The 15,817-nt window shown below is 31.9% G+C and overlaps 1 protein-coding gene and 1 long non-coding RNA gene across 2 annotated transcripts; both read right to left on the bottom strand.

Annotated features, from left to right (window-relative positions):
- Positions 1 to 3,111: 3,111 nt before the first annotated feature.
- On the bottom strand, positions 3,112 to 4,854 carry LOC143062445 (uncharacterized). Its single transcript, XR_012974755.1, has 2 exons — positions 4,694 to 4,854; positions 3,112 to 3,348 (listed from the first exon to the last, which is right to left on the bottom strand). It is a non-coding gene; the product is annotated as an uncharacterized LOC143062445 (long non-coding RNA).
- Positions 4,855 to 12,739: 7,885 nt separating this feature from the next.
- On the bottom strand, positions 12,740 to 14,419 carry LOC143062444 (uncharacterized). Its single transcript, XM_076234134.1, has one exon. The coding sequence runs from the start codon at positions 14,316 to 14,318 to the stop codon at positions 12,915 to 12,917; it is 1,404 nt and encodes a 467-aa protein (XP_076090249.1). The 5' UTR covers positions 14,319 to 14,419; the 3' UTR covers positions 12,740 to 12,914.
- Positions 14,420 to 15,817: the final 1,398 nt, after the last annotated feature.

Genomic DNA, 15,817 nt, shown 5'->3' with positions numbered 1-15,817 from the left:
GAGTTAGTACGTCTGGAGCTCTCCCTCTATGGCGCTTGTACCTCGGAAAACTTATACAGCTTGTTTCAAGAACAACCGGGTTCAGACAAACTGTTCTGAAATCGATATTGTCACTAATGCATTCACCCAATTCAAAATTACCATGAAAGAGAGTAAATTCGGGGCAACAAAGACATTCCGTCAATAACGGCATAACTATGCATTTAGTACACGAACACCAATCCGGCTGTGTTAAACTGGCGAGGGTTGCTAAGGATATCTTGATTTCGGGAACTTTCTGCAGCTTCCAATTTATGGAGCTCTTCTTCGGTATACTCTGGCTCTAGTGCGTACCCAAATTGACCATACTCGTCAAAATCTGCTTCTCTTGACCGGACTGGAACCACTGTTAGTACTATCAACCTCTTTTTTTTTTACTCAGTCCGATATGCGGTTTAATTAGAACAAAAGAATTCGACCTCTTGTGTTTAGAAGGTAGAAAAGTGAAACAAACTTTGTGTACGGTTGTCAAGATGTCACAAAAGTTACTTTCCGTAAAGTCATTATAAATATTTGCATTCACGTTGTTTAATTTTCATATTGTACAATTGTTAACAATGCAACTTGCAAACAATCGTTTGTAAAACGACCATAAGTCAAGCTGTTACGTCATTTAGGGGGTCTCCTTAAAAACTGCTACTTTTTTTTGCCCGACATAGAAAAAATCTGGGGAAAATTACAAAAATTGAGAAATGAATTGTCAATCGTTTAAGACCATTCCCAAAGTGGCACACCTAAAATTGACATTTGGACGCAATTTCAAAGTTGGATGTTATATGACGGTGTTTTGTTAATAAATTTACGCATCGAACACACCCGTCCTATATATGTAACATCACATGACTTTTAAGTGATTAAAACTATTTTTTTTTAAATAATATTTGCATGTTTGACATGTTTTTTTCTTAAACAATTACATTTACACCGACAGTCATAATTTCTGTATTATTTTAAAAAGTTTTGTTACACATTTTGTTACATCTTAGTTCTACAGTAACCCAGATTGGTTGATCATTGTGAAGTTGCATATATTTATATCGTTGTATTCCTTTTGTTTGTGTTAACCAATTGTCGCTCGGAATTATTTTTTATACATCATTTATTGATCTTGTAATTTCTTGTAATTTAGTTTGCGTCTTATTTCTATGGTGTCATATTTTGGCTATGTTTGTGTTCGATCATACAGTATAATAAGTCGGTAGTTGCCCACGAATGGATTTTTTTTAATTTCTTGTGACTCTTTGCGTCTTATTTGTTGATTGCAGTTGGTTTTTGTTTTGTGTCATGTGGAGATATGGTGTGATTTTGTTTTTGTTTTGATGTGTTTGCATCTTAGATTGGGATTGCACTGAGTTATTTCCTGATTTCTTTTGTGCTATATTTTCGATACATTTTTATTGCCCCACCTACGATAGTAGAGAGGCATTATGTTTTCTGGTCTGTGCGTCCGATCGTTCGTTCGTTCGTTCGTCCAGCTTCATGTTAAAGTTTTTGGTCAAGGTAGTTTTTGATGAAGTTGAAGTCCAATCAACATGATCAACTTGAAACTTAGTAAACATGTTCCCTATGATATGCTCTTTCTAATTTTAACGCCAAATTAAAGTATTGACCCCAATTTCACGGTCCACTGAACATGTAAAATGATAGTGCGAGTGGGGCATCGGTGTACTATGAGCACATTCTTGTTAGTCTATCTTATAGCATCTTACAATTGGCTCACTCTATTTTTCTCATACATGCTCACTATTACAAGTCAATTACTATAGTAGTACACCGGTGTCTTCATATTTCATGTACTACACATGCGTATATATATATTACTCGAATGTGAAACATGCAACAATACTCTACCAAAGCAAGCCAGGAAACAATCTATCAACAAGGAATTAAGTTATTAATTTAACTCTAAAGGGGGTATGGTTTTCTCGTCTGAGCGCGACCATTTATTGTCCGCCTCCACCAATCAAATATTTTTTTCTTTCAAAACTTAACACTTTAAGAAGATCAGAATTCATAATATTTTTTCTGGTTTTAAATTTTGCCTGACAACAATATTTTTTCGAACGAATTTTGGATCAGACGATATTTTTTTTGAATGAATCTTACCCCTCACTCTTCACAATTTGAAGTTAAATTTTCGTTCCCGTATGTAAATAACCAGCACAAAGACTATTTTTATTTTATACATTTGAAGACTTCCATCGCACTGTTCAAACCAATATTCAGTGGCGGATCTAGAATTTTACATTAGGAGGAAAAAAGGGGGGGGGGGGCTGACTGAGCTAAGGGGAGCTCGCTCCAGTCATGCTTCAGTGATTCCCTATGTTTAATCAAACATATTTTTCCGACGAAAGCATCCCCCCCCCCTCCCGAATCTGCCTTTATTCTTTAAAACGTTGTTCTTATACATACTTACCTCCATGTTATTGTTTCAAGTATTCAGTCTGCACCAAACACTTACAATCAACCAAGCCGTTGCTAAGACGGTGCTTAAAAGAGCAGCGGCTTGGGTTAAAATTGTACTTACTACACAGTTTTTGATAATCTGTTACAGTTTTGTACAAGAGTTAGTCCTTTGTTGTTTTAATAATAAAAACGGAACTATTATGATGTTATAGGAAATATTGAGTTTGCTTGATATTGACAAATCAAAAATTCAAGTCACATGGTAATGTTTGGGATGCTTAAACCTTTGACATATTTTGTAAGTTGAAAAATGAATATACTAATTTAAAGACCTTTTGGGGTGTTAACATTTACGGTCGACTAGCATATTTTATGTAGAATGTACAAACCTATTTTATTTTTAAAAAAAATGATTATTCTAAAAGATAACGAAAATTAAGCATATGCTCTTTATTCTGTTCTTGAACAGGGCTCCAATTTAAAAAAAAAGAAGGGTTCAGCTGATCAAGTTCTATGAAAAAGGAGAAAGGGGAAACCAATGGCACTGCTATATCATCTCAGAAATTATATAAATTATTACCATCAGTATTACAAGGCTATGAAGGATGCATTCACATCTCTTCTGTTATGGAAACGTTTGACAAATTATGTATACAAAAAAACAAGTTCCTTTTGTGGCATAACTTTATTCATATAGATTATTTCTCCTACATATCTTTATATATTGCTTTCTTTAGTTCAAATTGGAATCTCAGATAAGCATCTGGTACTTTAAAACCTCTCCTCTCTGTTCTATGCCTCTGGTCGACATGTGTACTTCAGAATAATTCCTGACTGTCGGATGTATAGCAGAACTTTCACATAACTTCTTGATAAAACTGCTGTCTATCTCCCTTTTCGACACTGCAAACATAAAAATCGAACAGGCAATTAAAGAGGGGGTTGCAACCACAATCGGAACTAAGAGCTCTTTCACGGATCTGCCACTGGATTTATACATCAGATGCATCACAAAATATAAACATGTTATACTAGAATATGAAATAAAGAAAATTTAAAATATTAATCGAAAATGTTGAATTATAATTTATGTCTACGAAACCCAAAGTTCCTACTTAATTGGCCTTGTTTTCAAATCATATCAAATGTTTTCATTGGTCTTCACATGTTAGAATAATGTAGGTTATTGCATATTCTTCATAGCTGTATCTTGAACTATTGAATTGAAAAAGAGGGGATGGATATACGTACTAAACATTAATTTTGTCTGTATTTTCAACATATCTAACAAACATGTGAGAAAAATCAGTTTTAGAATACGAAATATTTCTCTCATTCTGTAAACAGATATTGTAGGATTGTTAAGGTATTTTGTTGGTGTTTTTGACCCCCCCTTTTTTTTTTGTAATGTACACCACAAAAACATTTAGTTAGGATAAAGAACTAATAAACGATAGTCCTATAATGTAAGGCTTCAGAGTTTCATTTCATTTACATTCAACATATTTATCGGATTTTTTTTTATATCAATGTTGAACCGTTATTTTTTATCGGATTTTTTTAACTACCAATGTCGAACCGTTCAACCGTTCAACATTGATAGTAAACAAAAGTTCGATAAAAAATGTTGAATGTAAATGATATGAACCTCCGGTCTTATATTAGAGGACAATATATAAGACTTCTGAGATTCATATCATTTACATTCAACGGTTTTATCGGATTTTTTTTTATTACTTTGAACCGTTCAACATCAATAGTAAAAAAAATCCGATATAAAAACGTTGAATATAAGTGATATGAACCTCCGAAGTCTTATATAATAGCACTACGGTAAATAGAATAATTGAAATTCAGTTAATTGAGTGTGGGAGGCTATTTTAATCCATTATGAGTGTGTATTATATAATGTTACAATGTAACAAACCTATCGAACACACCGTGAAAAATAACATTATCTCCCCTGGAAATGCTTAACAACAAGATACAAAAAGCTGCTACCTTTTTTTGCCCTAGATCACATAATTATGAAAACACATTACATAGATAGGGAATACTGTGCTTGTGTACACGTTTGAATGTGTAGGTGGCACACTTAGAACGATCGTCTCTAGATTTTTTTTTTAAATTTGTCCCGGCCTTTCCGGGTTCACGTAGCAACACGTTTTTTTCCTTTCCAGCTATTCCTGATTATGAATAAATCCAAAACATGCATTTATCCCAAAGCAACAAATATTAAACAACTCACCTATACCAATGGGGATCGTCTAATTCCTAGCTGATTCCTTTAATCGTACCTTTCTTGACGACACCCATCGTTGTAGCGTCTACCATTGGAGGTAGCGAAATTACCTGATTTGACAGAAGAGCGAAATAAACAAGGGGAGCAATTTTATCGAACCGCATTCCGGACTGTACTATCAACCTCCGAACAAGACATTTTTAGTTACGATTTAATGATTAATTTTGGGACAATATATACACTGTCCTATAGAAACAAGCACGCACAAATCATGAGAGAAATATATGTGAGTAAAAGTTAATTGAATTAGCAAAGTTAATATCCTTTGGTCTCGAATGTATGTTAACTAATTAATGTGTTTTTATAGGCTAGCTCAAATCCTCATCCAAATAATATAATCTATATGTAATAATCCCTTCCTACCACACCAAGATTTAATGCCGAGCGGTAGACATATTTAAGGTACTAATTAAGTATAATTAAATGAACAATAGATAACAATAATTAATCATAAATATTCAAAGATTTAAAAACGTTTTTTTTTTCTTTATTCGTACAATTATATTCCGCTTCGGTAGAGTTATCTTCAGATAGTTTCAGATATTAATTAATACATGGGTTTCAAAAGTCTAAATGTAAGTGTTCTCGTACCTTTTTTTGCCTAATAAAGACAATCAAAATGATTTGGTAAAGCTATTTCTAATTTCTAAGTACCCCTTTTTTATCAGACTTAAATCAAGGACAAGAGGTGTATATCATTTTATTCTGACACATGAATTAAGTTTCCCGTCTTTAACCGAAAACTGTTCATTTCTTAGTGAATTAATTTATTTGAATTCAAATAAATAATAGCACCAAATATAATTAAATAATTCCACGGCGATCTATTTTTATTTGTCACCTGTATTTTTAATGTGTGTATTAAATGCTCGCTTGTTTTATAATCCACTGATCCGAATAGACAGTCACACCTGGCAAGGTGTGCCCTAGAGGCGTGGTTAAATACCGAAGTGCAAATAACAATTTACCTTTAAACAAGCCATCTACGAGTATTGCCTAAGAACCGTGAATACACACATCGTATAAATCTAGTCATAGCAGAGATAGTAAAAGGTCAATAAGAGTACACCAACATATTGTCTTTACAGATTATTGTACTCTAATTTGTTCACCTTATCAGTCCGAAAATGCATTAATTAGAAATAATTTTATAACTTTTTGTGTTGTCTAAAAAAAATAATTCGAATATATACGTTTAACATAGAAAATTTATCTCATGAATGTGTACAATTGCACGTCTGTGCGTTTTATCTTCTTATTATCGGCTGGTTATTAGATAAAGCATAAGTCATCGGCGCGCTTACGATTACGTTAAAATATGATTAAAAACCAAGACTTTTAATGATTATATTTTAAATCCCGGCATGCAAAAACCAGTAGAAAACGTCACGACCTACAGGAAGTAGTTAATATTTTTTCATTAATTATTGAATTTCTCCTTTATTACTGCACATTTAGCGATAAAACTTTGTGAATAAACATATTATGTCATTATGAACATATTTAAACCATAAGAAAAAAATCGCGAATTTTCCCTTTTAGCTCTTAAATTTTTAATTAAAATGAATATGTCATTTCGATCTCACGATAAACTTTTTATAGCGTAGTGACATGGTCAGTCACCAGATTAGTTGCATGGCTGATTACCATCTTACAGGTGACCCAGTAATTTTCCATATGACAGTAGCGTGTACCCTTGGGGTGTGTATAACTTATTTTCTGGGGAACATCCTGTCCACGTGTTATACTTAGTATATATTGCAACAGATGACATTAAACACATTCTCTTTGTAGCATCGGTGTCAATTTCATGTTCAACCACACAAAAAAAATCAAAAAAGATATTATGATAAAATCATAAGAGAAAGATTAACAAATATTAACAAATAAATTTGGCATTGAGTATAAACGGGGATTCGTGTTTTAAAGAGCTTATTTCCAGTGGACAACAACAAATGGAAGTTTTTAACGACCTTGACTAGCTATATATACAGTACTTGCACGGTCGGTCCAGTGGACATATTTCATACTAGATAACTTATAGTAATTCTTTTTATATATACGACAATTAAAAAAAAATGTCCGATCTGATACACGTACATATAATGTACAGAATTTTGAACTGCAGCTTCAAATATATGGCCTTATTATTGGTAATATACTATATTAGTGTCACTGATTGCCTAACGTGTTACCAAATTAAAAAGAAAGACATTGGCTCAAAACCGCATTTTTTAAAGATATTTTTTTTCAATCCCAAAATAGAGACGGGGCCGATATATACAGACCATGGAAGTATTATATTGACAGGAACTCCAACAAACCGACTTCAAACGTTTATAGTGCGATGCCGCAAAATCGTTAAGTATCTGTTAATTAATTTGACATCTTTCAATTAGTTGTATCGATGCATGGGTTCAACGACGTTTTCGGGATACTCGTAATTACGGAATTTACCGAAGTAACCGGATGTATACATAAATGTCAAGGATATGACATTTAACGACCCCCCCCCCCCCCCAAAAAAAAAAAAAAAAAAAAAACTGAAAAAAAAAACATAATCGTTTGCATGGACATCATTTTCAATCGCAAATATCTATTTATTCTTTATATTCGCTTATTTGTTTCTCTGTTATTTGTTTTGTGCATAATCAGGCCAATAGAATTTTTTTCATATATGAAATGGATTTGCTAAAATATGTTTAAGGCTGTAAGGTGACCTATAGTTGAAAACTTCTGTTTCATTTGATCTCTGGTGGAGAGTAGTCTTATTGGCAATCATATCTTCTTATTTTTATATTGAATTATAATAAATGTCTTGTGTAAGGAAACAAATAGTTGTAATCTGCATGTATAATTGAGGTTTACTGCTAACAAATCACTTGTTGAATTGTTTACTGAAAGTCCGGTGTCAAATGTTTCATTCATTTCAACAAAAAGAAAATTTTATAAATTTCCCAAAACAAATCCGTCAGACGCCAGAGCAATCTCGGACCAGGTTGAATTTAAAAAAAAAAGAAGGTGTACATGTAATCTGTGTTTTAACTTGATACATACTATATGGAGAGACAATCACGGGCGTATAATTATCCACCTCTTAGTGCTTAAAACAATTTCTATAAATATGTTAAGTTACATTTTACGATCGAGAAAACTATTAATATTTGTGTTACACTCGATTAAAATTTACAATCTTTAACTTAAAATTTGAGTTATCAGGCGCCATCAGGCACACTACACGGACATCAAATTATTTTCTGCAAACACTTTACTTCAGAGTCATGTAATCTGCATAATCCGATATTTCCCGATTTCCTAGTTCTAGTGATAAAAACATATTAGACAAAACTAAAAATAATCTTACATTCTTTCCAAATACAGTTATTTTTCTTTTGTCATTCTGTTAAATATGGACCGATTTTTAAGATTGTTTCAGCTGTAGTCTTTAATTATTGAATAAAAACAGGTGTCGTTATTCATGTAGCGATTCGCAATTAGCCACGGGAGTTTCCGTGTTTATTTACATTGGTAGGTAGATTAGACCCTCGATAACAGATCACGTGATAAGATCAGTTTCTGTAAACTACACACGCGAGGGCGGCATCGCAGATACCCCACAAAGGAGTTATCACATACTTGACATACTGAGTCGGAACCTTTTATTTTCCTAAAGAAATCAGTGGGGTGCGAATGTGCTAATTTTTCGTTGGAGTTCCTGTCAATATAATACTTCCATGTACAGACTAAAGTCCAGATGAGAAGTTTGAGTTGCTTTTCTATATTAGCAAGGATTTATTATTAAATGCATCAATTTATTTGAACATAGGCAAATAGGCAAGGATAATGTTTTTATCATTGTTCAAATATTTTAGAAAAAGTTCTTAACAAATTCACATTCATTACCTTTTTATCAGTTTAGGTAATTTTTATTAGCATAACGATGAAGCCATATATATGTACCAGTGTGTAGAAATACCGCAAAGGACTACTTAGTGCACTAGGAAGAAAGTTTTTGAACTAAGGACACTAAAACGATGTTTAATGACCACAAAAAACATGGATATAAGAAGATATAAGTATATTACTCATAATTATAAAGTTTGGTATCAATAGATATTGTAATTTTGAAGTTAAATGCCTTTTCTTATCAGCGCGTGCCATTCGACACGTGAACAACGGCATATTGCAAATTCACAATTATTATGTCCAATCAACCTTATCGAATAAACAATTGTCTTTGATCGTTACTAATTGATTAGTTAATGGTAGTTGTTGAATAAACCTAACGGTTTAGCGTGGTATAATTTCAAGATGATGAAAGAAAAATTAAAAATTGAATTTTGTGTTTACTTTGCCTTTGTTTTATTTTGTTTTGAAGGAAATTGCGAAATAAACTTCTTTTTTTTTTTTTTTAAGTAGCCAATTTTGAAATACAAATTGAGAAAAAAAATGCTTCTGAGATTTCATTTCCTATTAACACAAGAGTGTACATACTATTATTATACCTTGAAAGATATTTGAGAGTAAAAAATGTGGCGTCCGTGGGTTTCTTCAAAACCCGATTACAGAACTATTATAGAAAGACTTCAAGAGGTAAATACTATTTTATGAAATAACATACCGTTTTTTTATTTTTCAAAAAGAGAATCATCATAACTGTGTACTATGACAGATACCTTTATTACTGATGTCAATGCCTTTTTATTACAATTTATCTTTATTTCAACATTTGAAGATGAAGACCATTTTCTTTTATAATGTAATAGCCATAGCGGTTTGAGAAACCAATATATTCACAATGTTGTAGAAGTTAATTTCAAATTAACTTTTGGTTCAATATATAAAAATCCGTTATATAGTACAGCAAGATTCCAATCCTTCTAACTATACAAAATCCTTGAGTACAGTAATAGGACAAATTTATGGAATTATGGAGTGGACAAGATAACATGGATAAATTAGAATATTTCAAAATTTATATATGAATTTCATATCGCCGATAATCATATATCTCCACAGCCCGTTCTGTCATTATAATAAGAGACGATAAAGAACTGTGGTGATATATGATTTTAAGATTTGGAAATAAATTAAATTGGTGTCACAAATGGTATTTGAAATAATAAATAAAATATATATAATGTTCATATGCATAATAAAATTGAGAATGGAAATGGGGAATGTGCCAAAGAGACAACAACCCGACCATAGAAAAAAAAAACAGCAGAAGGTCACCAACGGGTCTTCAATGTAGCGAGAAATTCCCGCACCCTGAGGCGTCCTTCAGTTGGCCCCTAAACAAATATATACTAGTTCAGTGATAATGAACGCCATGACTAATTTCCAAATTGTCCGAGTCTGATGTCAGAAGATGTAACCCAAGAAAATAAATATTGGTTGTTTTACTTCGCTTATTTATAGCATTTGAATACCTTCGTTTTCGTATTTTCAGCATCAAATAAAAAGTATAATAGAATCCTATCCGCAAAAGTTAAATAAAGTAGATGTAAGAAATAAATAGGTCATATGTACTTTAAGAAATAATTCAATTGAGAAAACTAACGGCCCAATTCATAAGGTTTATAATTCATTTAATAGTTACATTATGTTTACTTTGTCAGAATAAGGAGATGTATGGTTGCAAATGAGACCACAAATTGAAAACGAAGTGCATGTAAGCAAGTATAGGCATGCAACAATGCGGCTTTCAACAATGAGAAATACCCATACCGTATAGTAAACTTTATACATAAAAGCCTCCTACATGAGCAGAAAACGATAGTATAGAGAGTGACGCATTGCTAAAAAGAGAGATAATTAATAATTATTTAAGAATACAGACATGAAACACACCTGGGTGTTGAGACAGTAACGGATTGCGATGTACCCAAATTGGTGACAAATGCTAGAAGCTTACATGCGGACAACTGCAGTTCTCCTCTGCACTTATGTAGAAAGGAACTAAACGGAATAAAATGAATTAAAACTTAAGATAACCAAATGTAGCTGCATTCGCTCCTTTTCATTCTTTAGAATGATTTGTAAACAACATATGATTAAGTAATAGAAGAAAAGAACCAATTGGATGATACTGACGAATTAGGGTTTAACGCTCAGTGACAAATATCGGGCATATAAGAACGACAATAAGTTATATATGTACCCTGTGTTGTATTAGAAAGACACTTTCAGGCGGATTTTAAAACGTGCTACTTTGAACAGACATAAAAATTAAGGTCTGATTGAAAACGTTAATAAACGGTTTTTTTTACTCAAAAAGATTTCATTCTTAACTTTTTCAATGGGAAAATATAAAGGTAGCAAAACTATTGTCGTGGCTAAATAACGCTTAACTGACACAATTTTAATTGTCCAACCCATTAACAGACTTTATTCCCATAATTTTCACCAAATCGTGGTATTATTCACGTTATATTATAATTATGAAATATTTACTAATGTCAATTATGTTTTTTAGAACCAAAGTACTATTTTGTGTTCTTTAAATGATATCTTAATTGTTTTTATCGCCTTTTATTGAAAAAATTGCTATGCGCATAACATGCCAAGAAATTGCCTCTGTTGAAATTCTGCAAACACCCCATAGAGCAAATTACATGGATGATTAATAATGACCATTTGATATATGGCCGTGTTCTAAGCGACACGTAAATGAAGGCCATAAATTAATTTCTTAAAGGAAATCAAATCTTTAGTTTCTAATGACTGCCATAAGAGATCGGCCGGAATTTTTAGCGAGGATTTCTTGGCATGGAGTAACAGATAGAAAACTCAGGGTTAGAATTCATAGAACAGAAAAGTGCCAGTAGCAAATATTTCAGGTATATTTTGAACACCGAGAGAATTTACCGGCACCCTTTGCCAAAAAAAAACAACCTTTCTTTTTCTTATTTGTGCCTTCGGACTTTATGTTTTGAATTGTAGTTTCACTTTCTATATTCGGTATTTATTCAAATGTAAGCTCGACGTGGTAAAAATCATGTGATGCAGGAATATAGTATCTTGGAGTTGGGCTATTTCTTTCTTTTCGAGCGGGGACTCCCAGCAAACAAAATGCATGTGTATAAAGGCACTGTAAATTTTCGTATTAAATAAAGAAAGTTGCCGGTCCGGTACATGAATAGATTGGTTAGAAAGCAAGGTTTTAATTTAATTAGATTCGGAAGCCTATGTCCAGGGTTTAAAATAGAGAGCACAAATAAAAGGGGGGAGGTGTCCACAGGGAATATTTGTATCTTATGAACTCTATATTTGAAAGGTTTATTTTTTTTTTATTTAATTAAAAAAGAGAAAAACCAATGCAAGACAAATTGTGAATGGTCTTTCTTCCTTTCTCGCGGCATAACTACTTCATACTTGCGCGGCGCCTTTTAGTTATACTGAAAACTTCACAGAATGAAATGTTTTTACAGGTGGAAAATGTTCTATGATAGATATCATTTTGTCAGACACTTTTCTTTTTTTGATTTGGTTCTCATAATATGCCAAATATCTGCATATTTAAAAGAGTTTAACATTAAATTGTGCGTTTTACTTTTAACAGACGTATAACCAACCCGACTGATTAACAGACCAACCGCCAATATAGCCGCATACTCAAATATAGGGTTCATTCAACCTATGCCAACATTTTGAAATATAGGTATAAAATTGTAGGAAAAAATGTTGGCATAGGTTGAATAATTTTGAACAGATTAAGTGTTATCAAAACATAAATTGATTAGGGTCTAATCAATTTACAACAAGTTTAAATCTATCGTTTAAGTGTACTCTCAACAATTTTTATTAGAGAGAAATTCTGAATGTAGGTTATTGTATGTGTTGATGATCTCTTTTTCATTAGGAATTATATAATAAAACAAAGGAAAATAAATATTTCTATAATTTTATTAAAGGATTCTATTCATATCAAATAAATAACAGTGTCAATCTCATGAATAAAATAACAATGATCAAAACATTTCATGATTATATATATTTTTTTTTTTTAATACATTGACATACTGACAATAGCACTATTAAAGCACATATTTCATTGATTCTGACCTATGCAAAATATCATTATTAATTGTTCACTAATAAATCTTACAATATTCACACAGAAACAGAATTAGATAAAGTTCACTGATAATTCTCAAATGTTCCACTAATTAATATGTAACAGATACGATGCGGCATCTGCATACTCCACTGGAGTCATGCTATTATCTTGTAGTCTCTGCTTTAGGTCAGCTAGTCTGGTGTCAATTTCGATGTACTTTCTTTTACGTTGACGACGTTTACCACCTGCTGAGTATTGAATGAGTCTAACCTCAATAGCTGCTTGCTGTTTCTTCAGGAGTTTTACCAAGTTGAAGATGTTTGGGTGTGGGTGTTCTACATGATTCTTCAGTTTATGATGCCAGCCTTCTAAGTGGTTGTTGGTTCTTGGGCCTACTGTGTCATAATGGTTCCAAAGGTGGCGGTTAGTCTCAACCCAGTATTCTGTAACATAGTCTGTAAATGCTAATGTGTTGATGTTTGTGTTGGCTTCATCTATTTCTTCTAATGCATTCAACCAAATGTCCTCTACATGTTGCATTGGTACAAGTGGAAGAACTGCTGCACGTCGAACCAATCTGGTGATATCGTTGTTGTTCTTGTAGTGAGTCTGAAGACCAGTATCTTGAGCCTTTCGCCATATACACTGTGTATAATGAAAGAAGCAACCTTTGCCAGTTATACCAGGAAATACTTGATAAGCTGCATTACGTACTGCAACTTCATAATCTAAGAATATAGTAGTTGGTTGTAGTTGTAGATCAAAGCGTTGGCATGCTTCTTTGAGTAGTGTCAAGAACCTTGTGTAGATGATTTGGCTTTTACCGGGTAGTAATGCGTAAACCAGTGGGTAGATGGCTCCGTCAACGAAAGCATGGAATGTATAGAGTTGAAAAAATACATCTGGGCATGTATAAAATGTCCCATCACCATATATGATGTCAGCTGCTGTAAGGTGGGTTAGGTTCTGACGTGTAGTAAACATCATAATTCTATCATGTAAACCATCATCTGCCATAAGGAACTGTTCTCCAACTGTAGTGACTGTCCAGGATTCTGCTAGGTTGATCTCATTGCGTGTTTTTGGTAGTGCTGGTATGAGTTTTGATCTTTCATTGTAAAAGCTACCTCTGCAGGATTCAAAAGTTGGCAGATTTTCTACTACTTCTTGTGTTTCGTCATTCCATTCTGGGTTGCGTAATTTAATTACCTCTTGTTCATATATAGTTGGAACTGGTGTAGTGTCCTCTCGGCACCGTTTCTTTATTGTCTGAAGTATCTCATCTACTTTGAGTTTAACTTTGTGGCTGTCATGATTGTGTCCATTTGGTAGTTTGGTAGGTATGTTGTTGCGAGTATTTAATGTTGCTGGACAATTACGTGTAGTACATATCCAGTATACTCTTTCATCTCGTCTAGTTTTTACTCTGAACTGGTACCCATTATGGATAATACTCTGGTTGCCTAGTCTATTGGTAACAAACTGAATATCTAGCTGTGCATTTGCCATACTGACTTATGAATGATTGGCTTCCATAAAGACATTTTATTTTATACACTTCTCAGCTTGGAACTCAGCAATCTGCCATAAGTGAATTCATTTCACTTTAATTAAACTTAATTATTGTACTTATTTGGTCAATTAATTTTAAATCACTAAGAGTAAGTAGTCCAAGCTGTATCAGTGAGATATTATCATATCAATTATTAAAAACTAATTTTACTTGATATTTGTTTTAAGTTTCAATTAAATTAAATTAAAATTAATTAGTTTTTGTTAAAGTTCGGTATTTTTTATTGTATAACTCATAATAATTGATAATTAAAAAAATAATTATCTTAAAAATAGAAAAATACCTTTTTTATGTTCTATTTTCTATTTTTTTTCTATTATTTATCATTAATTTAATCACAATTTTGCAATATGTTTTTATTTGTTTCTAACTTTTAAAATAGTAGAATTAAGTGCTTAAAAATACTCACTGTATTTTACCTGTTATTAATTAATAATGGTTAAAACAACACCTATTGTATTTTGTTTGTAGGCATAGGTTGAATATATTTTTATCAAATGTTGGCATAGGTTGAAGACACCAAATATAGATTAACCGGTGTCTTCCTCGAATGCCAACATTTTATTTCTTACCTATTCCTTGAATGCCAACAAAACTATTTCAATAGATGTTTATATAAGAACAATAGGTGTTTTTATAAGTATTGAACTGTTAAAAAAAATAATGAACTTTATAGAAATGCAACATTTTATCACTTTCTCATAAGGAAAAATAGATTTTAGGGGTTAAAATTGTTATGAAATTTTAAAGAAATAAAGAAAATTGAAATGTTTTATTACTTTTTTCAAAAAAATGTGTTTGAAATGAACATGTTAATAACATAAGAAATATTATAAAAAAATTAATGAAATTTTAGTTTAATACAATTATTTCAAACTAAATAAAGGATATAGGAGATTTGATTAGTTCCATATCAATTTAAATATTTTATTAGTTAATATAAACTATATGAAGATTTCAGTTGTACAATTTATTAAATTTAAAAAATAATTAAGTTAATTTGATAACTTCTAAGCTGGAAACTCTACAACAGTATCAAAAAAATCCATAAAATATGGTAAAAATAATTCAGATGAGTTGCGAACATGACAAACAACTAAACAATGTTATTTTACGAATCACCTACAATAAAAAAAAGGGTGTAATTGTATGACCAAGAAAAATATCCTGAACAAACTGAAATAAACAAAATAGTAATCTAACATGAGATACAAAGTTTCAAGAAATTTAATCAGTAATATGGAAGGATATTACAGCACACACAACTATAGAAATATTGAAAAATAAATCTTTAAAGTCCAAACTTGAATTCCTGTCCTGACAATATGCACATATTGATTTTGTGATGCAACACTTTTTAAAGTTGCATTTTAAGAGAATCCTATTTGTTCAAGCAGGAGCAGCAAAATATGATTTTTAACATTTTAACATACAT

This window comes from Mytilus galloprovincialis, chromosome 2 (genome assembly GCF_965363235.1).
Source record: "Mytilus galloprovincialis chromosome 2, xbMytGall1.hap1.1, whole genome shotgun sequence".
Lineage (NCBI taxonomy): Eukaryota > Metazoa > Mollusca > Bivalvia > Mytilida > Mytilidae > Mytilus > Mytilus galloprovincialis.
This window is presented reverse-complemented; position numbering and strand designations above follow the sequence as displayed.

Bases quoted from the DNA above. Each gene is read 5' to 3' on its own strand.
- LOC143062444 (XM_076234134.1), bottom strand. From the start codon at position 14,318: ATGGCAAATGCACAGCTAGATATTCAGTTTGTTACCAATAGACTAGGC.